This window comes from Sceloporus occidentalis, unplaced genomic scaffold (assembly GCF_023333645.1).
Source record: "Sceloporus occidentalis isolate IW3139 unplaced genomic scaffold, rSceOcc1.0.p SCAF_14, whole genome shotgun sequence".
NCBI classification, from domain to species: domain Eukaryota; kingdom Metazoa; phylum Chordata; class Lepidosauria; order Squamata; family Phrynosomatidae; genus Sceloporus; species Sceloporus occidentalis.
In genome coordinates, this window is record NW_028316994.1 from 6,325,175 (window position 1) to 6,351,943 (window position 26,769).

Consider the following 26,769-nt stretch of genomic DNA (forward strand, 5'->3'; position numbering starts at 1 on the left):
GCTCTTCAGCGCAGGGCAGCTGTGGCCTTCCTTCTCCCGCCTCTCTTTTCTCCTCTCCAAATCTTTTCTTTCTCTCTCTCTCTTTTCTCTTTCCTGCGATCTTCTCTTTCTTCTTCTAAGGAGAGGAAAGGAAGAAAAATAGCCTTTTTGTTGTTGCTGCTCCTGCAATTCCGGATCGGGCTCCCTTCCCTGGAATCTTTCTCCTTCCTCCCTCTTCCCTCCCCATCCCTCTTTTTCTCACGCTTTGCCTTTTCTCCCCCCCCCCCGCCATCCTTTTTGCCTCCTTTTTGGGAACCGGGTTCCCCCCTCCCTCCCTCCATCCCTCCCTCCCTCCCTCCACCCCCAACACCGATCTCCTTCCGCAGCTGTCCCCTCTTCGGTCCTCCTCCGACTCTCTTTTCACGCTCCATTCTTCCCACCTACCTTCCCCTCCCTCTGCTGCATCTCCTTTTCCTTTTCCCCGATCCTCCCCCTCCCCCTCGAGCCCTCCTGCACTCCTCTTCTCCCCTCTCTGCTTCATTCCATCGCTCCCTTTCTCCTCTTCTCTCTCCCTCTGCCTCCATCCGTCGCTTCTCTGCGGCTGCCTTCTCTCGTCCTGACGCGCTCTGTTGTTCTGCTGCTGCTGCATCCCTCCTCTGGCTCCCTTTTTCATTCTGTCATTCCCTCCCCCTCCCTCCCTCCCTCTTTTCCTCGCTTGCTGCATTCTTTCCGCTGGTGCCCGGTTCGATATTTGCCACCCGATCGCCCTCCCCGACCTCCCCAGCCACTGCTGCATTCCTCCCCCTGGCTGCCTGGCTCATTCCCTCCATCCTTTCCCTCATCCCTCGCTCCCTCAGCTTCTTCATCCTTCAAACTTCTGGATGGGGCCTCCTCCTTCAGCCACAGGCGCCTTGGCTTTCGGGGTAGAGTAGCCCCCGGCCCTTAAGGAGAGGGTTGCCCAGGTTGCCAACTCTTGCCTGCCTTCCTTCCTTCCTTCCTTCCTTCCTTCCTTCCTTCCTAAGCCACCATTCCAAGCAAAACAATACACCCTTTGGACCATTAGAGCACCCCAAAAAAGAGGAGGAAGAAAGCAATGCAGGTGCGGTGGAAGAGCGAGGAACTCCAAGCCCCAGTGGGATTCTAACAGCGAGGTGAGAGGTGGTCCTCTGGGTCCCATTTCCAACTCCCTGGCTCCCTTCTGAAATCCTTGCTGGCCTTAAGATGTTACCCGTCTTGCCTCTTTTTGGCCAGGGACGAGCCTTGTGTGGCTCTGTCCCTCTGCAGGACCAGCCAAGAGAGGGGACCCTTTCCCAGACCAACCAAGAGTTTCAAGCGAAGGCAAGCTTTGGAGTGACACAGAACTCTTCTCCTGTTGGGGCGAAACCAAGCCTGACCAGAGGTTTTGATGGAATTGAGAGAGTTTGATGGAGGAGTTTGATGGAACTGAGGGAGAATGGCATCTTCTCTAACCTCTTGGCTGGTCCCAAAGAAGAAGAGAGACCTCACTAATCGATCTCTTAGTTGCTTTGTGGGGTTCTTGGGCTGGCTGGGATCCATCGGTGGGATCCCCAGATCTTTTATTGGTTATCTCAATGTGGTTAACACATTCTCAGCTTGCTTAGAGCATGCTCAGCACTCTAAAGTGGTATAGAAATGAATGCACTGTTGGTATGTTTTGTGGAGCTCCTTTGGCCTGTGGGCCGAGATGGTGGCCTTTGGTGTAGGGCGAGTGAATAGAGTGGCACTTATCTGTGTGTGTTGCAGAGGCTTCGTCCTTTGGCTCAGAGAGATTCCTTTAGATTCCCTTCAAAGGGGTTGGGTTCTGCTGGGTACAGAAATGACATATTGGCTCTGCCTTCCGATCCCTTGGCAATGGCAAGCCTGTGATGTGGCTTCCCTGCAACCACTTCCATGGAACTCTAAATAGTGGATCTTGTAGCATACAAGGGAATCATTTACTGGCATTGTCACTCCTCCACCCCAGAAGTGTGGGGTCTGTGCAGGTGGTAACTTTCTCCCTCCTGCTAATACAAAGACAGGCTGTGTGTATGCCGTCTATGCATGGCACTGAATGACAGCTTCTCTAAGACGCTGTGCATGTGTGCAGAGAATCCCCATTGCAGCTAGTAAGCATGCATGCTTTAGTTTTCTTCTGCAAATCTTTCTGGCTTTGGCACGAATGCATGTGCGTAAATGTGCATACACATGCGTATGTGTGCATGTGTGTGAAAGAGAGATTGAAAGAGGATTGTATGTAATTGCCTTCTCGATATCTTTTCCTGTTGTGCTATGTGGGTTAGTGCCTTGGAACACTTTCCCCGTCTCGCTGGTGGAAGGTCAGTTTGTGTAAAGCATGTAATGTATGATTTCTTGTCATGGGAATGTATTCCTTGAACGCCTTGCCTGTGTCCTGTTTCAGCCAGAATTGCACATTTTATGCATTGTGTACAACAGCGTACGGAGTTGGGGGGGGATAGGGTTGCATGTCAGTTCCTTTAGCACCTTTCTCTGTGGACTTTATTAGTGTTGTGTTTTGATTTCAAAGAGTGCCCTGTGTATTTCTTGGTGCTTTGGTCCTATTTCTTTAGCACATTTCTAATGTTGTACTAGAATGTGATGCTCCTTGAATTGCCTGCAATACAGGATACAGTATTAGAGAAGATGGTGTCTTTAACACCTTTCCTGTTGGGGGGGCGGGGGTTGTTGCATGTGGTGCATCTGTCTATGATATGTGTGATTTTCTTCACTGAGGTGTGTGTGTGAGAGAAAGAGATTATTTTTGTCAGCTCTTTCAACGTCTGTCTCCCAGTATGATTTTTTTGTGCAGAGTACATGTAAGTCTATCTGTTTGGCTTCCTGTAGTTTTATATGCAGTCTCTATTAGCGCTTGTTTCTCTACCTTGCTTTGCCATATTGTGTATCTGTATATTATTCCAGATCTGTAAATGGTGCCATCGGTGGAATTATTTTAATACTTCTGTTCCATTCCTAGCCTTTGTTTTTTGTAGTGTGTGTGAGTGTGTGTGAGCGAAAGATTTATGGGTGGTTCCTTTAAGCAGCCTTCCCCAAGTGCCCTCCAGAAGTGTTGGATACTTACCTGGTGGGAGTGATGGGAGATGTAATCTGACACATCTAGAGGGCACCAGGTTGAGGAAAGTGTGTGTTAGTATGTCTTGTTAGCTTAGATGGTGCCTAAAATATAAGGGTGTTTTTTGTGTTTACGGGCTGGTGTGCGTACATGTGTGTGCATTATTTAATTGTGTGTGTATGTTTCAGTGAATTTAATGTTTGCATATTTCTAATTCATTCTTGGCTGATAGTCCTCTGCAAGAGAGTATCTTTTGTGTATGTGAGTGAATTCTGTAACGCTGATGGGTGTTTGGATTCTCAACGTGTGTGTGTGCGTGTGTGTGCTCAGTGCTAACACGCAAATATACATTTTTGGAACGGCCTTTGTCTATGTTCAGGCTGACATGATTTCCTTGTTTTGCTTTGTTTTCTTAAAATCCTTATGCCTAGGAGCCATTTCAAAACTGCCCCCCTTTGCGTTATCTTACTGGTTGTGCACATCTATCTAAAAGACAGAAGGGGAGGTCTTAAGTGAAAAATAGATTTGCATATACAGTGAACACCTTCTCTCCCCATCTGCTGCCACCTCTCTACAACAACCTCTCCCCCTCAAAAAAATAAAACAAAAAACACTAGTGTTTAATGTGATCCCAGATGGTGACGTTGCTGTGATATTGTATTCCCCGCCACAAATGAATATGGTACAGTGATTGCTGGAGGGAGGGTGTGCAGATACTGTGCAATTGGAACGGGGGGGGGGGGGGGAGACTTGGGTTAGATCTGGTCTGAGCATTGTGCTAATGGGTGAAAGTTAATTTAGCATATGGGTGCAATTGCTGCAGAAGGGTCACGTCCTAGAATGTATGTTGCATCTGTGCTATTTTTGTTACGTCTCTGTGTGTGTGTGTGTGTGTGTGTGAGAGAGAGAGAGAGAGAGAGAGAAACATTTATACAGTGATAGCACTGAGATGTAGAGCTCAACATGAGGAAACCATAGTGGAGGTGGTGGTAGAGGAACAATTCTTCCATTTCTCCCAATATTACTCTAACAAGTGTAAAAAAAATCCCCGTTCTTAAGATGGATATGTGGAGGAGGCAATGTGGTATGGTGGCTTGCATTAGGGAGATCCCTAGATCAAATTGTGCTTCCCTCCTGCATCCATAACACTCACAGGCTGACCTCTGTGCCTATTACATTCTCTGAGCCGGTCCCACTTCACAAAGTTGTGATGGCGAAATGTGGTCAGCAAAACACTGAGTGCCACCCTGAGCTCCATGGGTGGGAAAATGAGATTAAAATATGAATAAAAATGATTTTCCTTGGCAGCCTTCCTCATGACCAGGGCTTGCCCTTTTATCATTAGGAGACTGGGATTCCCCTGCAAGTGCATTTTGTGGGGGAGGGAACACTCTCTGCAAATATATACTGTATTTTACCTGTCGTATTGGCATACATTTGTTTTCCCTTGAAAATTCCTCAGAACAGCTTTCCACAGCCTAGTGCTCCCCATTTGTGCTGGGTTACAGCTCTCATCATTCCCAACGCAGCAGCCATCTTGGCTGGAGAGGATGATAGTTATAATCTGACACATCCCAGGGAACCACCAAATTTGGGAAGACTGTCAGGGAAGTTTCTCCTGAGAAGAAACTTACAAATTCATTTTGGATTTTGCTTTGGTGGCATTTTGCTATCACTTTCCATGTAATACATCTAATGCACCACAGTTAAATCTTACTCTCCAAGGTAGAGTGACTATATGGGCTTATATCCCATTTCGTGATAAAAAATATATGGGTAAGGTATGTATGCCTGGGAATGGAATGCCTTTTTAAAAACTAGTCTTGAGAGTGTTGAATGTTTATCTCACCTTTCAGGGAACTCAGACCAGTGGGCACAGTTTTGCATTGGGGTTGGGAAATATGTGGCCCTCCAGATATTGCTGGACTACCATACCCATCTTCTGTCCCTTTAGAACAGTGATTCCCAACCTGTGGGACGGGACCCCTTTGGGGTTTGAACAACCCTTTCACAAGGGTCGCCTAAGACCATTGGAAAACACATATTTGCATGTAGCAGTGAAAATAATTTCATGGTTGGGGTCACCACAACATGAGGAACTATATTAAAGGGTCATGGCATTAGGAAGGTTGGGAACCACTGCTTTAGAAGATAATGGTTCAGGGAAATGGGAACTACAAACAGCAGCAGCTGAGGAGAACACACATTCAACACGCCTGTTCTATTTGGCCATCATTGTACCTTATGCCCAATTTATGGCAACGCTAAGGAGAATTTTAGTTCAGAGGAACTTTAACACAGCCTTCCTCTAAAGCTAAGAGAGCATGACTTGCCCATGGTTACCCAGTGGGTTTCCAGGGCAAAGTGGGAATTTAAACCCTGGTCTCTCAGAATCCATGCTGGCTCCATATATATGATCTCTATCTATATGATCTCCATAGTGTTAATTTCATAATCGTGCAAAATTAGCTAACTTAAATGAGTCTGATTGAGCCAAGGTCATCCAGTAGCCTTCATCGCTGAGAGATGATTTGAACCTGGCTCTCCATTTTCTCAGTCTGTCATTCCTACCATTACATCACTGTTGCTTCATGGGAGATTTTCCTCCCATGGACCAGTGGCAAAAGCTATTCCAAGAGCAAGGGTGAGGGAAGGTTAAGGAAATGTAGCTGGCTCAAAATACTAGGGCTGTGCAGAACTCCTCATCCAACAGCACACACTCACAAAGACGTAGGAAACTATCTTCCAGAGCTTGGATATGTTCATCTTTTGTTTTCTTTTTTAAATTGTAACTTCCAGAATTCTATAGGCAGAACTACAACTAACTGTACTGACTGGAGAATTCTCTGCACTGTGCTCCAAAAAGATAACTTTTCCAAGCTCTACTACAAAGCCAGGTAATTACAATAGTCTATCTACCCTAGTATTGTCTACTCTGGCTGGCTGTAGTTCCCACACAGATTATATGTCCTTTAATATTATTTAACCATTACTTTAGCTGTATCCATGAAACAGGGTTAAAGGGAGGTTTCTCATATCCACCCAAAAAATGTCAGTAGAACATGGAGCTGGTGGTTGGTATTGCCAGGTGTAATAGCTGTTCTGGATCAGTGTCTTGAACAAAGAAGCAGAATATCTTGTGTATTGCTAGAATAGTTCTCAACCGTTGGCTCTATGTTTTGAATGTCATAGAATCATAGAGTTGGAAGGGATGCTAAAGTGTTGTTGTTGAGGATCATGACGATCATCATCTTTATTTAAATCCTGCTTTTCTCCCCAAAAACTGGAACTGAAGGCAGTTTACAAATGAAAACAAATGCAATTAAAATGCAACACAAAGATTCAGTGTTAAAATGTAAATTAAATTGTCAATAGCATTAAAAACATTTGAATTATACAATTAAAACAATGTAAAGCAGTTTTAGCAGGGTCATCTAGTCCAGTTTCTACCAGTGCAGAAATCCATTGTTAAAACATCTTGGACAGGTAGCCATCTATACACTGTTTAAAAACCTCCAATGAAGGTTTTTATTTTCCAAGATAGGCTCGTTCACTGTAGAACATCTCTTACTTACTATCAGGCTATCTAATGTTTAGTTGGAATCTTTTTTTTCCTAGTAATTTGAACCCATTTGTTTAGGTCCTAACTTCTGGAGAAGCAGAAGACAAGCTCATTCCATTTTCCACATGACAACCCTTCAGATATTAAAAGATGGCTGTCATACCACCTCCCAGTCTTCTCTTTTCTAGAGTATTTCTTCCACCAATGGACACAGTAGTCCTGAGGAGGTCTCACCAAAGCAGAATACATCTGGACAGTATATTTCTGTTGATGTAGCCTAGAATTTCATTGGCGTATTTTGCTGTTGCATCACACTGTTGACTCATTTTAGTTTATGGTCTGCACAGTCCCCTAGATCCTTTTCACATGTATTGTTTTTCAGATAAATGTCACCAATGCATCTGATCTTTTCTGCTCAAATATAGAACCTTATGTTTAACCCTAATGAATTTTATTTTATTTTTAACTTGGGCCCAGTTCTCCTACCTCTTAAGATAATTTCATTTGCTGTTGTTAACCACCTTTTAGGCAATCCTGATTCATAGTGACCCTGTGGATGAGACAGCTCCAAGACTCCCTATCCTCCACTGCTCTGCTTAGGTCCTGTAAATTCATACCCATGAGCTCCCTACTAGTCTATCCATCTAATATGTGGTCTTCTTCTCTTTCTCCTGTCTCCTGTCTTTCCTAGCACTATTGTCTTTTCTAATGAGTCATGCCGTCTCATGATGTGGCCAAAGTATGGCAGCTTCAACTTGATCATCTTCTGTTTCCAGGGAGATTTCAGGCTTGATCTGTTCAAGGACCCATTTGTTTTCTTTTTGGCTGTCCATGATATTCTCACTGCCCACTCTTCTCCAGCACCACATTTCAAATGAGTTGATTTTATTCTTATCTGCTCTTTTCACTTTCCTTCTCTCACATCCGTGATGGGGAATACGGTGGCTTGTACAATTGTGATTTCAGTGCTCTGTTGTATATCTTTACTCTTTAGGATCTTTTCTAGTTCTTTCATAGCTGCCCTTTCCATTCTTAGTCTTCTTCTGATTTCTTGACTGCAGTCTCCTTACTAATTGATGTTTGATCCGAGGTACGAGAACCCTTTTACTCTTTCGATTTCCTCATTAACTAGGTTGTATGTGTGTAGGTCTTCCGTGCTCATTATTTTCATTTTCTTTATGTTCAGCATTAAGCGTGTCTTTGCAGTTTCTTTTTTGACCTTCCTTAGTAATTGATCATCTCATTAACCCCCCCCCCCCAACATTTATCAGAAGAAAACTGGGACACATGTGGCCAGGCAACACTGGAGTGTGATCAAAATGCAGACGTTATTAACAAAGAACAGTCAAGCTGAGGCTGCAGCTGTTTGTTTTTACTTGAGCCTACTGGCAAGGGCCAGATTCTGCCCCCTTCTTTTCTTCCAGTTGTGTTAACTGAGTGTAAATTACTTTTGCATTTTGAACTCAGTTTGCAGCAACTGAAGTAAGCCGAGGACAAAAGAGGAAGGTAGGAGGAGGAGAGAGAAACTGGGATGGTTTAAAAGCAGCGGGAAAAGTGGGACAACAGAGGATTAAGCAGGACTGTCCATGTCAAATTGGGACAATTGAAGGGTATGTTATCTTCAATCCTGATTCTGTCTTCTGAGGTATTAGCTACCCTCAGTTTAGTATCATGTGCAAATTTGATGAGCATGCTCTCTATTACTCCATCAAATCATTCATAATGGTGTCTAACAACACTAAGCCAGGACAGATCCCTGCAGCACCCCGTTGTCACTTCCCTTTAGAGTGAGAAGGAATCATCAGTGAGCAATCTCAGGGGTTTCAATTATCACCCACCTACAAATCCACCTAAAAGCAGCATCTTGCCCACATTTTACCAGCTTTCCTGCAAGAATATAATGGCAAACTTTGTCAAAAGCTTTACTGAAATCAAGATGCATAACTCCTAGTATATCTTGATTCAAGTCATACATGGCCTAGCTAACATGATTGCAGGTCAGGAAGTCTGGGAAATGAAGTCCAAGGCATCTGGAGGACCAAAGAACCACTGCTGTAAGGCTTTGTGTTTTCCTTGAAGTTCAGAATGTAAGGAAACTGTATATAGCTACAGTGGGTTTACTATATGACAAAACCATGCTTTTGTATAGGCCATCTTTTAAAATGGTAATACAGAAGCAGTAGAGATGTTTCAATCAGTCCCACATTAAGTGATCATCTTTTGCAGACATACCTGTCTCATTTCTCTCTGTAAATCTGTAACATTTTAATGTGAATAATTAGTTCCACAGTAAGAACTGAAGTTCACTGCCTTTAATTTTTAAAAATCTGTCCTATCCCAGAGATAGTGTGTTGGAGACAGCATACTACAACAAATAGCAACTACATCATACATGCACTTTACAAGAAATTCTTAATCCATCAAGCCAACCCTTCAAGGACAACCAGTCATCTATATAAGTAGCCTACCTCTCTTATAAATAGGTATACATCTGTGCGCTACACATCTTTTCCCTCTCTTGAGCATCCATCTATCTGTCCATCAGAGAACTATCCACATACTAGATGTATAGAGGGAATGTTTGAGGCCAAGTAGTCCAGCCCACCTCTCCCTGGTGTATTAGACTACAAATTCCATCATCCTCATAGAACAAGTTAGCTTAGGCTGATGTTCTCTCTTACTCTCATTCTCATACATACCCTCCCCACTATACTTTGATGGCAGAAAATGCAAAACTGCAGCATTCTTAACAGAGATCTTTATACCACTGCATCTCAAACTATGCAATGTGGAGGTTCAGCAATAAACATCATGTTTGTATCTATTGGCTACAACTGTTGCCTGAAAATTAATCTGCGAACAACACCAATGACTTGGATACTGACACCAGTCAACACTGATTTATGCCTCCAAACTGGCATTCAAGTTGCCTCACACATAACACAAGTACAAGATAGTTTTAAAAACAGAACAACATTAAAATAGAATGAAGCTATGAATAACACTAATAACAATTTAATAATACAATTAAAATCTTTAAAACAATTTTAAAAGCACAGTTAAAACAGCACAACACACTCTTTGGTCTGTGCCTGTCCTGCAGAAATAACCCAGGTTGACCCCACTTTAACTGCCATGGCTCGGCGCTATGGAATTCTGGGACTTTGTAGTTCATTGAGGCATAAGAGCTATCTGATAGAGAAGGCTATAAATAGCTCAGAAAAACATAAATCCCAGAATTCCATAGCATTGGATCCTGACAATTAAAGCAGTATCAACCTGGATTACTTTTGCAGTGTGGATGCAGCCTTGAATGTCTTTTTCAAAATAACCATTAGTTCTCAAAAGCCTGTCAAAATGAAAAAGTGTTTCCTGCCAATTGAAGGACAGCAAGGAGGGGCCATTCTAGCCTCTCTAGGAAAGAAGATCCAGAGTTTAGGGGCAGCCACAGAGAAGTCCCTACCCATGCATTTCTCTAATCATACCTATGGAAGAAGAGAATCTCAGAGTCCAGGTAAGCTGTCTAGCCTCTGCTTGAAGCTCTCAAGGGTCCTTCTGTGAACTTGTTTGGACTACAGTTCCTAGACCCTGCTAACCAGCTGTCCAGCTGGGAGTTATAGTCCAAAGTAATGTTTCCAATTCCTGCTTCTAATATTTCAGCAGCCAGGCACTGGAACTTATTTCCTCCATCACCTGCCTTTGCGCAACCCAATTCTGCATTTTTTGGGAGGAGGGGAGTGATGTTTAATAGGTGGCAGCTTGGAAAAGGTACTTTTTCAGGGTATGCTGATTAAATCTTCCTCTGTGCAGAACTTGTAGTGATCTTCTGTTTGTTTGTCTGTCTGTCCCTCTTTTGGACCTTTGTCTCTGTTAGTCTTAATAGACATCCTTCCCCCTCCTCCTTCAGTCCATAAACCTATAATATATTTCCCTTTGCCTCACACACATCCTCCTTCCCTCCTCTGTGTGTGTGTGTGTGTGTGTGTGTGTGTGTGTGTGTACACACACATGCAAACTTGCAAACATACACACATATACATGTGCAGATCTGGAACAGGAAGGGAGATGTGTGTGAGTCGGCTGGCCATATTGCGCTGCCTTCTGTAACCAAAATAAAACAATCACAGATGGGAGAAATTAAAATTCAGTTTCTTAACCAGTTGTAGGGGGTAACATTTCATTGCCAAGGACTATAAACAAACAATGTTGTGGGCAGGCAATGGAGGGGTGGGAGTATTGCACCAGGTGTAGGATAGTGAGATCTGTGAGGAATATAGAGGAAGGGGCAAATAGATCTGACTCTAGAGCTCTTTTCCCCATCGATTCCCTAACAGTCTCCAAAGTTCAACCTCAGTTGTTTCTCCCTATCATCCCCCCCACTGTCCTCTATTGTAGCCCAGATACTTCTTTCCTATCCTTCAAACACACGCACTCACACACACATACACAATTTTGGTCTTTTTTGGGCCCTCTCTTCAGCACAGATGCAGTCGAGGAGGGCATAAATAGAAACCCCTGGAGACACAAGCAAGGAAGAGTGCTTGAAAATCCATTGTGAGTGGGTTGATGTCGGACTCTGAAAGCACAAACATATCTTGGAGAAAACTATAACTATGTGACCGAAAAATTCAGTTTTTTTGTGAGTGTGTGGCAGAGAAGAAGGCACGGAAAGGGGATCATAGGGTGGGCAGAATTTGAGATCTCAAAAGTCTACATCCTTGGAGGACAGAGATACAGTCATGTGCTACAAGCAGCATATGTGAAAATACACACACACACACATCCCACACTCCAAATATCTCTCTCATGTGACTCCCATCTACTTGTCTGTGATTTGAAGGTTGTTGGCAAGCATCTTCACATTCTGCGCCTTCAACTTCTGCAAGTAAGAGAAATAAACAGGAATGTAGTTATCGGGGGGGGGGGGGGGAGAGACAGCAAAATAAAGGCATTCTTCCCCCCTCATGAAATTTGTCCCCAAATGTCTAGCTTTCCAAACACTAAAAACTTTACCTGAGCATTTAGAAATACAGTATAAGCATCCAAAGAAAAGGGACAGGCAAAGGGGATGCAAAGTGAATACAAATAAAACAGTTCTAGGCTAGCTGTGAACAGTTTTTAGTGTCTTAGGCTGTATCTACACTGCTGAAATAATTCAGTTTGACATGGATTTAACTACCATGGCTCAGTGCTAATGAATTCTGAGACTGGTAGTTTTGTGAAGTATTTAACCTCTGTCAGAGAGTTTTGGTGCAGCAACAAACTACAGATCCCAAGATTTCATAGCATTGAGCCATGACTGTTAAAGTGTTGTCAAACTGGACAGATGCAGCCCTATTCTCTGCAATGCTAGAAATTTGGGGACTGAAATAAAATTTCATTTTTGGAGGGGGCAGAATGTTTTTGCCTCTTTCTTTAGCTATATCCCTTGAAATACGGTCAACAAATGGATAAAACGTAACATCGTCCAGACATGCCTACAAGATGCAGAAATTTGCCCCAATGAATTTGCGGCTTGAATCGTGTTGGTAGTCCCAGCTAAAGTAGACCTGTTAAAACCAATTGGTTTTATATAATGTGTACGTGTGTGTGTGTGTGTGTGTGTGTGTGTGTGTGTGTGTGTGTGTGTTTGTGCATGTCCCTGTTCTTGTCTCTGTCCATGTGCCTTCAAACTGATTTTCTTCTGGCAACCCCATAAATTTCATAGAATTTCTTAGGCAAGGAACACTCAGAGGTGATTTTGCCACTTCCTTCCTCTGAAATACAGCTCCTACAATTCTTAACATTCAACAATTGGAGAAATTGTAGTACTTTAGTTGAGAATTACTATTAGGATGCAGCCTTACATTTGCTGGGCTGCCATGAAAGGTATACAGTCAGCCCTCTGTATCACCAATTCTTTATCCACTGATTCAACCATCCACAGCTTTAAAATATATTTTAAAATATATGTATTCCAAAAAGCAAACCTCAGTTTTGTCATTTTATATAAGGGACTCCATTTCACTATGGTGTTGTTTTTAATGGGACTTGAGCATCCATGGATTTTGGTATCTACGGGACGTCCTGGAACCAAACCCCAGTGGATACCAAGTGAACACTGTACCAGCCTTTCAGATGCTTAGGAAATTAGTTTTTTGGACTGCAAATCCCTTCAGCCAGTATAGTTAGGGGGGGGGGGGAGTTAGGGAGCTGTAGTCTCACAATAGTTATTTGGTGTTATGAACCTGTGATTCCTAAAATCCACAGGGAAAGGTAAATGAACAAAAATAAACATGCTGCTTTCTTTTCATTGCTGAAGTCCATCACTTAAGGGTTCAGGAGCCACTTATGAAAGAGGACACAGCATACCCTCCAACATTTTAATGATGACAACTGGGACACAAATCGCCAACCAACATCAAAGTGTGGCCAAGATGACAAAAATTATTGAGAAAGAACAAACAGCCTAGAAAAGACAGCAGCAGTTTGCTTTAGGCTGTGCCTACTGGAAAGGACACGATTCTGCCCCTCTTTTTCTCTCTGTTAACTGAGTGCAAACTGCTTTGCACTTTGAATTCAGTTTGCAGCAACTGAAGTAAGTGGAGGATAGGGGAAGTGGAAGTAGGAGAGAGAAATTGGGACATTTTAAAAGGAGATGAAAAAGTGGGACAGCAGAGGCTTACTTGAATTTTTCCTGCCAAATCAGGATAGTTGGAGGGCATGATAGAGATTTTCTTAAAATTTCCTTATGCTGTTTGACATTCATAGGTTTAAATTCAGAAATATGACTACTATCTATATAAAAGTACTGTATAATGCATGTCATTTATACTAGGGAAGGCATGGCAGGGTGATATGTGTGCTTAGCTGGTCTGCTACCCAGCAAGTTCAGGACCCTTCCCTGCTCTCCCTTTTTAACATTCTTCATAGGGATGCCATAATTATTTCTGAGATGGAGGGTTCAGTATTGGCAGGCAAATTGTTATTCATTTTGCCTACTTGCAAGTACTTGTAGGAAGAGGGCAAATCACTTTCCCCTTCCATTATCACCTAGGTATTCTTTACTATGAAGAGCCTTGCAAGCACAATGTGTATAAAAAGTGCTCTCCATGGGTTCAGTGTAGCTTATTCCCAAATTCAGTACGCATAGGGTAGATTACAGGCAGCCTTTATTATACATGCGAGTATTCAATGGCAATAACTATCTTATATTTTTAGTACTTGATTATTTAGTACTAGATCATGCCTAAGGTTCAACTATATAGGAGTTTTTGTGGTCCAGTTTTGCTATCTTATTTTGATGGGGCTCACCCCATCCACCCCCATTCTAAGGTCCATGGTTCTTTGTCTTTAAGCCATCCTTGGCCTGAACACCTGTCCAAGAAAACACTTGGATAGCCTTCAATTGAGCATATCCTTCTCTGCAAATAAAACTACCTCCCCCCACTGGAAGGCCAAAAGCATGGGGCATAAAACTGGGTTAGAGTGAGGGATACTTTGAGGTTAAGATGCGATTTCATTCCATTTCAGTCTGAGAAAAGACAATTTTTCCTAGCCAGTAAATAGCTCCAGAACTTTCAAGATTGACTGAGCATCCACAGATTTGTCTTTGGAGATTTTCAGATGTGGAGAAAAACAGGAGTAAAAGGCATAATTCCAGCATAATTGCGCAATTGCGCTGAAGATTTCCAGACAACATTGCTCTCATCCAAGACATCTCCCATGAAGAACCCGGAATGCTCCTGCTACAAACCATTCACAGGGAAGTTCTGTAAATGGCTTCTCAATAGCGCGAATGAAGTGCAATTGCGAGGGTGCGAAAGTTAATCACGCTTGATTCATGCTATTGGGAAGCAACTGGGGACATTTACCCAGACTACATTTCGGTAGAAGCAATCCATTTTCATTGCCAGGATCAGTTTTGCAGTGGATTTCACTCTTATTTTGAAATATGGGCACAATTTTGTTTACATTGGATTAAAATAATGTAGTGAAGTAATAAATTGTATTTTATTGTATTTTATTCTATGCAGGACGGAAATATGATTTGCAGACATGTGATGTAGGGCTGAAATGGTGCATGTGCAAAACAATCAATTCCAATTTACTAATGATTCATTCATGGATGTATACAGAATGTTATCGCTATATTATTTAGTATTGATGTTGTTATTATCACACAATTGTGCGACTGTGTAAAAATATTCAGTAGCTATAGCGCTACTCTTGTGTTAACTTTCACTACCACAGTTATTACTGAATTGGCCCTGGTGTGATAACCTCCTTTGTCACTCTCTGAGTATAACTTCCCCTTAGACACATTGCTATAGATGTCTAGGTCAAGTGGCTTGGCTTCTGAACCTCAGGAAAAATAACCAGCAAGCTGGGCACAATTGTTACAGGACAGGGCATGGATGCAAAATCAGCTTGGACAAGTTACTGTTTTGGAGTATAACCCCAGAACCTTTTCTCCCCACTTTGTCTACATTTGTTTGTAGAAGGTGTATATTAAAGACAAGAACCAGAGAGTGGTTCGGGGAGAAGTAGTCCAGAATAGTAACTTTTCCAAAGCTCTAGGAAGAGAATGGCCAGGCTTTTCTTACTGCTCTTTCCAAATCTGTTTGTAAAAGATAAAAACTGCAGAGTGGCCTTTGGGGGAGCAGAGTGGGGAGCCGCTTGACGCTCGTTTGTGAGAAAGTGTTGTAGGGAGAGTGGCCTGGGGTTGGTATCACTGGACAGTAGCTGAGGTTCATTTTCTAAACCCACTGCCAACTCCCAGAGCCATAAGGCCTTCTTGCTGGTGTTCCTTGTGCTCCTCTTCTTCCTCTTCTCCCTTCTTATTGTTGATATATCCTATCCACCTGCCCTCCATAGCCATGCAAGAGGAAGCAAAGGTGAACATCTTTTTCACTCCCCCTGCCCTCTCTTCTTGGGTAGTTGTCTTGGTGGGGTCCAGATTCAGGCAGAAAATGAAGTGGTTTATCAGTAATCCATCAGTCATGGAGTAAAAAATCTGCAGCCTTTAGTGGATGCAAAGGAGACAGGTCATGTAACTCATCAAACTCTGTCCACTTTGCATCCTTCAGTCTCTATACCCTGATGGAGCTGCCTCATCCCGCCCAGTGATAGGGGTGGCTCTGAACAGTGGCCTCCTTGCCTTGTATAGCTCCTCCAGAGAGCCCACTGTTGAGTCTGTTGCCAGCTCAAAATACCCACTATAGCCATTTGGGCCCTCACTGGTCTCCTCAGCATCCCTGTGTCTATATTTGGAAGCCAGATGACAACTCTTTAGCTTGTAGAACATGATTCCCAAACTCTGATTCTCCAGGTGTTTTGGACTTTAGCTCCCAGAAGCCTCAGTCATCTGGTCTGGGATTCTGGGAACCAAAGACACTTGGATGGCCAGAGGATATTAAAAAAGCAGATGACAGAATCAAAACCTGGTGGCTGGATTGTTTTGGATATGTGTGGATGGATGGGATTAACTTTATTTTTTTTTGTGTAAAAAAAAAAAGCTTGTTTACTTATTTGTTTATTTTGCCGCTGTTGGCAAAGGAGAGAGTCTGCCACAATGGAAGGGGATGCTAGGGGCTCTGTGCATCCTGGGGCTATCACCCTTCAGGCTAAACTGGATCATTTCTGATGTGCTACAATTATAGCATTTTGATTTATCCAGAGCATTCAGATTCAACAATGAGTCTTATCTCTGTATTGATCTTGACTAATGTTAGCCATTCATGAATGCAGATGTTGACTAGTTGGAACAAACCTGAACCAAATATTATTCTGCAATATTCATATTGATAAATGTATGAGTGCTTTCTGCTCCCACCTTTAAATACTGTACTCATAAAACTTTTTTCAGTACACAAGAAACTGCTGTATATTGAGTCAGATTGTTACTCTGTCTGCGCTGGCTTGCAGTGGTTCTCCAGGGACTGACAAAAGTGTTTCCCAGACCTCTCTGGAAATTCCGGAAGGGATTGAAAAATTGGGATCTTAGGCATGCAACATATAAGTACTGCTGTGGAATTGTAGCTCTTTCCCATATTTATTTTGTAAATGTGTATTGCTAGGCTGTGCTCAAGAGACTGTTATTGGGATTTGTGTGTCTTTGTGATTGTTCAGATTAGGGTAGCTATGACAGCTAACAGAGTCTTCAAAACAGAACTGGGCAAAACCATTACTATGCAGTTGCCTCTCTATCCTGACTCCTCCTGTAGAATTCCAGTATGATTTGCCTACATGTTGACTGTATTCAACCGTTGATTCAGTGGGTCTACTCTGAGGACTTACTAGCAGTATTCAGGACTTGGGCAGAGGCTGTGGACCCATTTCCTAATCGAGGTCCACTAATCATGCCTGTCCTGGGCTTTCCTGGTATGGTCTGCTGGGTGAGAGAACATGTCATGGTGGACACTGACTTCCATACTCATCTGTGGAATTCATAATAGCTATTGCAACCTTCCCCAACCTGGCGCTGTCCACAATTGGTGCTGAACTGTAGGGAGTTGTACAATGGAAATTTCTTGCTGATACCAGTAATGGCAGGGAGGGACATTGTTAGCATTTCCCTATCCTGAACAGCAACTGGAGTTGGGGGCGTATTTGAGAGCAGTGGTCCTCAGCCTTTGATCCTCCAGATGTTTTGGATTTCAGCTCCCTGAATAGCTTGTTCATTGCCCATGCTGGGTGGGACTTCTAGGAGAGGAAGTCAAAAGCATCTGGAAGACAAAGAAGCTGAGGACTGGTATTCTAGGTCACACTCTAAGTTTCTTGTAATAGCTAAGGCCAGCAGGAACTGTAAAGGAACGGTAGATGGGAGGCAGAGTTGTGTTTTTACAACTCATAATGTAATTTGTTGGCTGGTGCCTTCATATTGTTTCCGACTTATAGGGACCCTTAGGTGAAACTATTACAGGATTTTCTAGGGCTGAGAGTGTGTGACTCACTCAAGATCACCCAGTGGGTTTCCATAGCCAAGCAGGAAATTGAACCCTGATCTCCAGAGTCATGGTCCAGTGTTCAGTCACTACACTTTGCTGGCTCTCACACCGTGCCATATAAATAACAACAACAGGAATAACAAATAGTAATAATCTGTTTGTCCTTATGTCTAATGATACTTCTGACATTTTACACACTAAAAACCTACTGTAATTGATCACTATAATAACAGAATTCATGTACTGTATATATTTAAATGTCATTTTCTAAAAAGAGTGGGGCTTTTGTTTCTGTCATAGTGGGACCCAGATTCTTTCACAGAGTGATTGTTGGAATGTAAGATGTGAAAGACTGAGAACAGTGTCTGTAGACCAGCCTTTCATGGTGTGGTGCTCTCCAGTGTGTTGGACAACAACCCCCCAAAACTCCATGCAGCATGACCAATAGATATGGTGTCTGGGGATGGTGAGAGCTGTAGTCCAACACAATTGGAGGGCATCCAATTGAGGAAAGCCATCGTAGATAATACCAGAAAAAAATCTGCTCTGAGGTTCTCTAGCAGTTGCCCAAAGGTCTCTCATTGTGTCGAGAGGAAAGTTCACAATCTATAAAGTTAGGGAGTGGAGGCACTTGGTCAGGATCAGCAACTGTGGCATGTCCATTTTCAATCTCTGGGAGTCATACAGATCACCTAATATGCCACAAACTGAAAGCAAAATGGTTTCAGTTTCAGAAAGTAAAATGGTTTCTGGCATTGAACCCTCTTTGTAATATTAAATAATGCAGCCTCCTTGCCCACTGAAACATATTTAAAAGGTGAATTGCCACTTCTTTAGGCTGTCAATTTATCCTTTGGCGGAGAGCTGGAGGAATTAAGGGCAGCCTGAAGAGTTTGGTAGGGTCAAGAGTAAGGATGTAATTCTTCACTACATTTATTCTCAAAAGAAGCAATGAGGAATTTTAACAATAATTTCTCATTGTGAGAAAGTCCTTGAAAACCACATTGTTTTCATAATCTATTTTTGAGGTTCTATTCTGTACAAAAGTTGCACATGGTTGTTTTGCACAGAAAAACATGTGCATATTCTGCACAGGCAATAATGTTTCTATGCAGATATATTTCCCCTGCTGAAAATGTTATTACCTGTGCATGAAATGTTGTTTTCTGTGTGAAGCAACTTCATTCAACTTTTGCGCAGAATAAATCCCTAAACTGTGAACATTCTCATCAATCAGGATTTTTCTCATCAGAGTTTCTCAACACTTCAAAAACAGGTTTTTAATCATTTTGCAAATATTTTGTAATAAAAATATTATAAAATCCCTATTCATCCCTTGAGTGGCTGCATGTGCCCCAGAGTGCGCTTTGCCATGTCTAAATCATCCTAGAACCCTTGGGTTCTTCGGGAGATAAATAGAGGCACTTAGAGCCAGTGCACCCAAATTTTCATGGATGAATAAAAACTTCTTGGAAGTAAAAGCAGAATATAGGAGTCCATGGCTTTTCAGTGTTGGGGGTTTCACTCTTGGACAGTCGGTAGGTTTGACTGGGGAGAGGGTTGCAAAAGTGCAAAGTTAAAGTAACTGCAAGCTCTAGGAGATGTAATTTTTGTGACCCTCTGGATTCTCTGATTGACTCTTGTTTATTCTGCTGCAGGTCTTTGCGCTACATTTGGCCAGTGGCTCCCCCTGTCACCTAGGATGAGTAACTGCAGCAGCCGTGCCTTGACCCTACTGTCTAGTGTTTTTGGAGCGTGCGGGCTGCTCCTGGTGGGCATTGCTGTCAGTACGGACTACTGGCTGTTCATGGAGGAAGGGATTGTATTTCCACAGAACCAGACCACGGAGATAGTCATGGCACTCCACGCTGGCCTCTGGAGGGTCTGCTTCTTTGCTGGTAAGGATTCTTGGAAAAACCACATTTTCTTTTAGGCTGGTCATCTTGTATGCTCAAAGACACCAAAAGAGATGCTGAGGTCAACATCTCATCTGCAACATGGGAGAAGATCAGAGCTCGTGACTCTGATTTTGGTTGGATGGTGAATCTGCTCCAGGTTTACTGTGAACATCAAAGGCGCCTGTCAAAGGACAGATTAAAGGCCAGATGTTCAGATTAAAACCCAGAGTAGATCCACCAACCCAGTGACATGGAAACTGCCAGCAACCACTAGGTCAGAGCTTGGAAAAGTTACTTTTTTGGAACGGCTTTCCTAGTTTTCCCTGTGCTAGCTGGTGTTTCTGGGAACTGGAGTCCAAAAAAGTAACATTTCCCTGTTCTGGACAAGATCCAGTGTGCTTCATAACTCTTGCATAATGTTCTCAGCTTCTGTAATGCAGGTTTGCAGACAAGAAATTGGTAACTAGTGACAAAGTCATGCACTGAAGCTAAAGGGCACACTAAAGTCCTGCTCTGTTCATAAATCTCAGTCTACATGTATTTCCAGCCAAACTCTTGGAAAGCTGAAGTTGCAATTCATAACTGACTTGCATAAAGGTGGCAGTCTTTTCAAGGATCTTTGATGCAATCCAGCAACTTGGCCCTCTGAAAGCTCCTTCAAATGCCCACCATTTGGGAAATGTGGGTGATGAATGGAACCTTGGTACTAATCAAAAAGGTTGGAAAGGTAGAGCAGCCTGAATGCTGGCAGCGTTCAGCTTCGAAACAAGAAGATTTGGCAGGTTCAGAACTGCCCTTGGTTTGAGGAGGTTTGGCCTACTGCTCAATAGAAATCCATCTTCCTTTCACTTTTAAAACCACTGGGGACCTGTATCCCAAGACTTGGCTGTTGAGTTCAAATTATAATGTGATTTCTCTCTCATCCACACCCACTCCAACATGCTCATTTGGATTCCTGGGTCACAGTCCCTTTTCCATACCCTCCAGTATTTCACAGATGAAAACAAGGACGCATGGTCAAGCAACATTAGAGTACGGTCAAGATGGCAAAATTTATTTATGCTGAAGAACACACAAGTGAGGAGAGACTGCAGTAGTTTGCTTTTGCTTGAGCCCACAGGGAAGAGCAAGAATAGTGGAAGCTACCATTGCACTTTGAACTCAGTTTGCAGCGACTGAAGCAACCTGAGAACAAAGGGAAAAAGTATGGGGAAGAGAGAGAAACTGGGACATTTTAAAAGCCACTGAAAAGTGGGATGACAGAGGATTAATTGGGACTGTCTCTGACTAATCGGAAGAGTTGGAAGATATGCTCTCCTTTCCACAGTCACTCCTGCCCGTCCTGCAACCTGTGTGAGGTTCTTTCCAAGCTCCTCTTTCATCTTAGCCTATCCATCTTTCAAATCTCTAATTTGCTTCTTTTTGCTGCAGAGCTGTATCACTAAATCTTGACCCCTTAGTCAGTTTCCAATTTTATTTGATTTGACTGATACCCTGCCTTACCCCTAAAACTGGGATTTAGGAAATAATCCAGTTTGAGACTGCTTTAATTGCCCTGGTTTAATGCTTGGGAATTCTGGGAACTGTAGTTTTGTGAGACATTTAGCCTTCTCTGTTCTCAAGATTCCCTAGCATTGAGTCAGGGCAGTTAAAGTGGTCTCAAACTGGATTATTTCTGCAGTGTGTTTTGAACCATAGATTAAAAAAATACAGTAGTTTGAAATGCAAACTTGGTCAATATAAACCTGAGGAAGGCTGTAAATAACAAGATCTTTTGCTGGATTCTCAGTCCTGGGGCCACCATACAGCATATTGAACAATATACAGTAAGAGAAGGTAGGCCCAATGTCTTCCCTAATCGGGTCTAATCAGAGTAAGAAGAAGGGCCCTCCCTCCAGTCCATCTGCCATGGTCCAGGCATCAGAGGGAGAAGATCTGCTGGACTTTCCCCCTTCCCTGCTGCCATTCCCTTACCCTTTTGTGTCTTGTCTCTTTAGATTGTAAACCTGAGGGCAGGGAAATGTCCAATTAACAATTTGTAAGTAGCTCTGATAACCTTTTGGCTGAAGAGCGGGGTATAAGTAAATAAATATTATTATTATTATATTGGAGCTAATATGATGACACATGACAATAACAAATAAAAACACAAGTTGTAATATTCAAACATGACAGAATTAAAAATAATTTGAAAAGCAGAGAAATGAAGAATTAAGACATTTCCATGAAAAGGTCCCTCACAGCAGCCAGCCAGTTGTCAAAAGGTTGCCTGTACAAATAATTTTTTAGCTTACTAGTGGAAGGACAATAGGGAGAAGGCAAGCCTAGCCTCCCATGGAAGGAGGTTTCACAGTTTGGGAGCAGGCACCTATTCTGACCTGTCTTCCTTCCACTGACATGCCTCAGCTACTTTTATTACTCCTGCTTCCATGCCTTCTTCTCTATTTTTCTAATTCTTGGTTATCTAGGACTAGTGCAAGACATTTTCCTGCTTGAGGTGAAGAACAAGACAGCGCCCTTCTAATTCCACATAGAGAAGTTAGCACTGTTGTACCTGTAGACAGCTAAGGAATGGCAGGGCAGCACACATGGCACTTAGGAATCAAAAGTTTTCAAATACCTTCCTTGCCGCTGCTGCTTATTCACTGTTCTGCCTGACATCTTCATGCTGTCTGCTCAGGCAAATGGTAGTGGTGCCACTGGTTGTCACCTGAACAGAGCTGTGTACATGTACATGTTGTGTGTACTAAACTACCAGGCTTCCTGTTTGCTCTGTCCTGCCTATGACATGATGACTAGACAAGGCAGCCAACCAGATCAACCCAGTAAGCAAACATCAGCACTGCTGGAACACCAAGAAATATTACTTTTTGGACTACAGTTCCAAGAAGCTCACATCCAGCATGGTCACTGGATGACAAGAAATTTATTTTGGGGTTACAACTTCCAGAATCTCCCAGCCAGCATAGTGGTTCATTATACTTGTTGTTGTGTGCCTTCAAGCCGTTTTTGACTTATGGTGCCTCTAAGGCAACCCTATGATAGGGTTCTCTTGGGAAGATTTGTTCAGAGGTTTGCCATTGCCTTCCCTTGCGGTCGAGAGAGTGTGACCTGCTCAAAGTAACCCAGTGAGTTTTATGGATCAACTGGGAATCGAATCCTGGTTTCCAGTCATAGTCCAACACTCAGACCATTACTGCAAGTATAATGCAGGTCCAAAAAGTAACTTTCCCAAGCTCTGTGATGGGAACAGCTGAGTGGGGTAATTGTTGGGAATGCTTTGATTGTGTTTTCCTACATGGCAGGGGATTGGACTGGATGACCCTTGTGATCTCTTCCAGCTCTATGATCCTGTGATTCTGCTCCCAACAGCCACTGCCTAAAGTGGCAGTTTTAGGAGATTATCAGACTGGGGACGGGATGGGGTCAGGAGTGAAGTGGATCACTCTCCCATTCCCCCCCCCCCATCTTTGTCCCAATCACACGAAAGTGTTTCAGAGAAGTCGCACTTATCCTGTCATTGAAGTGCAATTGTATTAACGCAAACTCCCATTAATACAAAAAGCCAGGATAATTCCACTTCAGTGATGGAAGAATGACAGGATAAGCGTGACGTCATCTGAAAGCCTTTTGCGCAATCATGGTTAGCTATGCTTTTCATGTGCGACATCATGTGAAAGTCCTTCCCGCGATTGCATGGGAAGGACGGGAAAAGGACGGGACATCCCCATCTGATAATCTCCTAAATCTGCCTAATGGTAGGGCCAGCTTTCTCCAGCCTGTCTAATACCACGTCCAGCTTTCAGATCTGTGCACCATGTTGCAATGAGATGTTTTCAGACTGTAGACTTTATATGTCCCTCCAACTATCCTGATTTGGCACAGGCAGTCCCAAATAATGCTCTGTCTTCCTACTTTTTAGCAGCTTTTAAAATGCCTATTTTTCTCTCTCATTTGAGTTCAAGTGCAAAAGTACTTTCCACTCTATTAACTCAGCAAGGAGCAGGAAAGAGGAGGCGGCAGAATCTTGCCCTTCCCTGTGGACTCGTGCAAAAGCAAATGGTTGCAGCCTCTGTTAGTTTGTCTGATCTGCTTCTTTAGTAATTTTTGCCATTTTGACCACACTATGTTGTGGCTTGATCACATGCATTCCAGTTTTCATCTGCAAAATGTGGGAGTGTATGTCTAATGGACGGGGCTTCATGATAAATTAATCACTTACTTCAGAATGTGATGAATTGAGGATTGGGACATTGGACTTCGATCCCAAAAGTCCTGTCCTGATATCGTATTTGCCTCAGTGCAGTTTTCTTCCTACCAAACTCACCTTTCACATAGGCCCATTGCCAGAAATTTTGAGTTCAGGTGTTCAAGTGTAATGCAAGTGACTAACAATTTGGATGAAAAGTCAGTGTAATGAAATCCTCACCAGGAAAAAGATATACTGTATATTCAGGCAGGGAAAGTGCAGCCTAAGGAAATCAATGGCCAATCCATATCTGTTCTGGGTGGGGAGCCCATTTGGTATAGTTAGGCCTCCACGCAGCTCATAAGATACAAGTCTGTTTCTTTCATGCCATTTCCAGAAACTACCTTCTCTCCCTGTTGCTTAATTTACTGCTTTTATTGAGTGAACTTGATCTATTTTCTCCTCTTGCAGGCCAGAAAAAAGGCAGTTGTGTTGCTTCTGAATACTTCCTTGAACCGAGGCCCGACCCTGATCCCGAAGGCCCCCTTGTTACAGAGAACACAGAAAACATCCTCAGTGAGTGGATAATCTTTCACTTTGCTCAGCATTTTAGAATGCATACAGACACAACAATCCCTTAAGAGCTGTTCTCTCAGAGACAACCAAGACTTGAGGCTATTTAGGAAATCAGCAACTGCGTAAATACTTTATTTAAAGTAAATAACAAGCGCACTGTGGTGGGATGGTGGCAACCAGATCAGGACAATGCATGGGCCAAAGCGCTCACCACCCATTTCAAACTTCCTCACATCAGGATCTTGATCTAGATTACTTCTTCTGGCATATTCTTTCAAAAATTGCTGATTGTATGACTGGCATCTTGTCTTGTTTGACTCACAAACCCAAAGCCCTTTCTTTTAATCTCATGTGTGTAAGAATGAGGAATCCACATTTATAGGCAGTCATTTTCAGTGTGGTCATGTGAGAACTGATGACTTATAGCGTGGATCATCTGGAGGCATCCTTGATAACCAGAATTTGGGAAAGTTGGATTTTTCCATTACAATTTCTAGAATCTCCCAGAGGACATGCTGCTTAGGATTCTGGTAGTGTAGTCCAAAGCAGTAATTTTTCCAAACTCTGCCTGTCATGCCTCCAGAGCATCTTTGATGCTCTTGAGACATATATTTAGTTAAGATTATAATAGGTTTTCTATGTATTAGTTTAGGAGGGGAAATAAAGATCTACAGCTTTAAGAAAGACAAGGATTGTGGGAAATCCCAGGGTCTTATGCTGTCTCCCTCTAGTTAGTTTCAGTGTGTAGTAAGATTTCAGCCAAGTCAGACCTGGAGAGAGTATTTTCCTTTGACAAATAGATAAGTCCACAGAAGAAGTAAGATAGAATCCACCAAGAAGAGAGCAAGGTATTTAGGAAGGACTATTGAGAAAGAAGAAATCAGTTTTGTGTTATTTGTGTTTATAACCAGTAAAGCTTTTGGAAACGTAAGAAATTTGTGGACAAGTCTTTTGTTCTGGCTGTGATCTCGAGAGCCAGAGGCCTTACTACACCCAAAGTCCATAGCATCGCTCTTGGGACAAAACACTGCCTATATTATTTAAAGGGTTGTACAGTCCAAGTCTGCTTTAAGGAATCATAAGAAATGTGAAGAGAGGTCTTAAAGATACCTAGCAACAGTTCACAACGAGGGAATAGACTGATGACCTAGTCATAATCTCACTCACAATGATGAGATGTTGTTCATTTCTATTTAAATTATATTTGCCTCTAGAGATAAATTAGCATATTAAGGCCCTATTCCCACTGAGGTTTAAATCGGACCATATGGAATTATGATTCGATTTAAACCACTTTAGTTCCCATTGGCCAATCGATTTGGAATTGATTCGCCAAGGGGGGTTAGGGTTTCCCCCCATTAAATCCACATTAAAAAGACACTGGGTTTTGCCACTCCTTTTTGGGCTGAATCGATCACAATTGATTCAGCCCAATGGAAACGAAGGGTAGAATCAAATCCGCCATCAGAGACAGGGAGATGACAGGGGCAGCTGCAATGGCCCCTGCCGTCTCCCTGTCACCGGCCTTCCCTCCTCCCTCCTTCATCTCCCTCCCTACTCTTGGATTGCGTGATCCGAGGGTGGTGGTGGCCCCAGAGGGGCCTCATGGGTTCCTCCTCCTTCCCTCCACTGGCCTACCTGGCTGGGTGCTGGTGGTCTGGCGGCGGGGGCGGGTGTCTCCTCCGGTCCTCCTCCTCCTCCAGGCCAGTCCTCCCTGCCTGCCTGCCTCTCTCTTTCCGCCCAGGCCTCTTTCTAAGGAGGCCTACCGGGGCAGAGAACTCCTGGAGAAGGAGGCTGAGCAGCGAGAAATGTCCAGCCTGGAGGAGGAGGAGGACTAGAGGAGAGGGCCAGCCCCAAGCCCTGAGAGCTGCCGCTGCCGCCGCCACCAGGATCAAGACCTATCCACCAGCAGCACTCAGGTAGGCAGAGAGAGGGAGGGAGGGAAGGGGGGAAGGAGGGGGAGGATCCTCCATCCATTCTCTCCGTAGCTGTTTTTCCTCTTTTCTCCCCTTAATGTGAACAACAAAGGGGAATAAAAGGGGAGTAAATGGCCCCAGAGAGAATTCGCTTTCAAAATAATCCAGTTTCGAACTGGATTACAGTATTTTGTAAGTGGGAAATGGGCCCTAAAATTGCTTATGCACAACTCATGTGTCTCCTCCTTTTAACTTGGTGTCACTAACCTTCACTGATTTGAAAGCTAAGATGTAATAGTTCCTTTTGAGTCTCTTTCAATTACACAGTTGTAGCATCTTGATACTTTTTTAACTGCTATGGCAGTTAAAGGTGGGATCACAGTGCTATAATTGTATAGCATGAAAAAGACCTTGACTAACTATCCACAAAGCACTTAATTCCTCTGCAATACATTACCAAAGGTTCAAAAGGCACAGTGACAACTAGATTGAGTGAAATGGGAAACAATATTTACGTATACATAAGCATTTGCATCTGCTCTGGAAGTAAAATGCTCTCAGTCCCACGCACAAGAACCACATACCTTACTTTGAGCTGTTTGCGAAAAGATAGGATTGAAATGAGTTGAAAAC

The 26,769-nt window shown here is 43.1% G+C and overlaps 1 protein-coding gene across 2 annotated transcripts in view; it reads left to right on the forward strand.

Moving 5' to 3' along the window:
- Positions 1-342: 342 nt before the first annotated feature.
- The window catches only part of LOC149303684 (voltage-dependent calcium channel gamma-7 subunit-like), a 55,647-nt gene continuing 29,220 nt past the window's right edge, over positions 343-26,769 (forward strand). Inside the window, exons 1-3 of one of the 2 annotated variants that reach the window (XM_089479977.1) lie at positions 343-1,130; positions 19,216-19,455; positions 24,116-24,220. In XM_089479977.1, the coding sequence (XP_089336103.1) occupies positions 19,260-19,455; positions 24,116-24,220 (301 nt within the window). In that variant the 5' untranslated portion in view covers positions 343-1,130; positions 19,216-19,259. Of the gene's footprint in view, positions 1,131-2,054; positions 2,106-19,215; positions 19,456-24,115; positions 24,221-26,769 lie in introns of those variants that run through there. The other variant, XM_089479976.1, reaches the window with a different exon arrangement.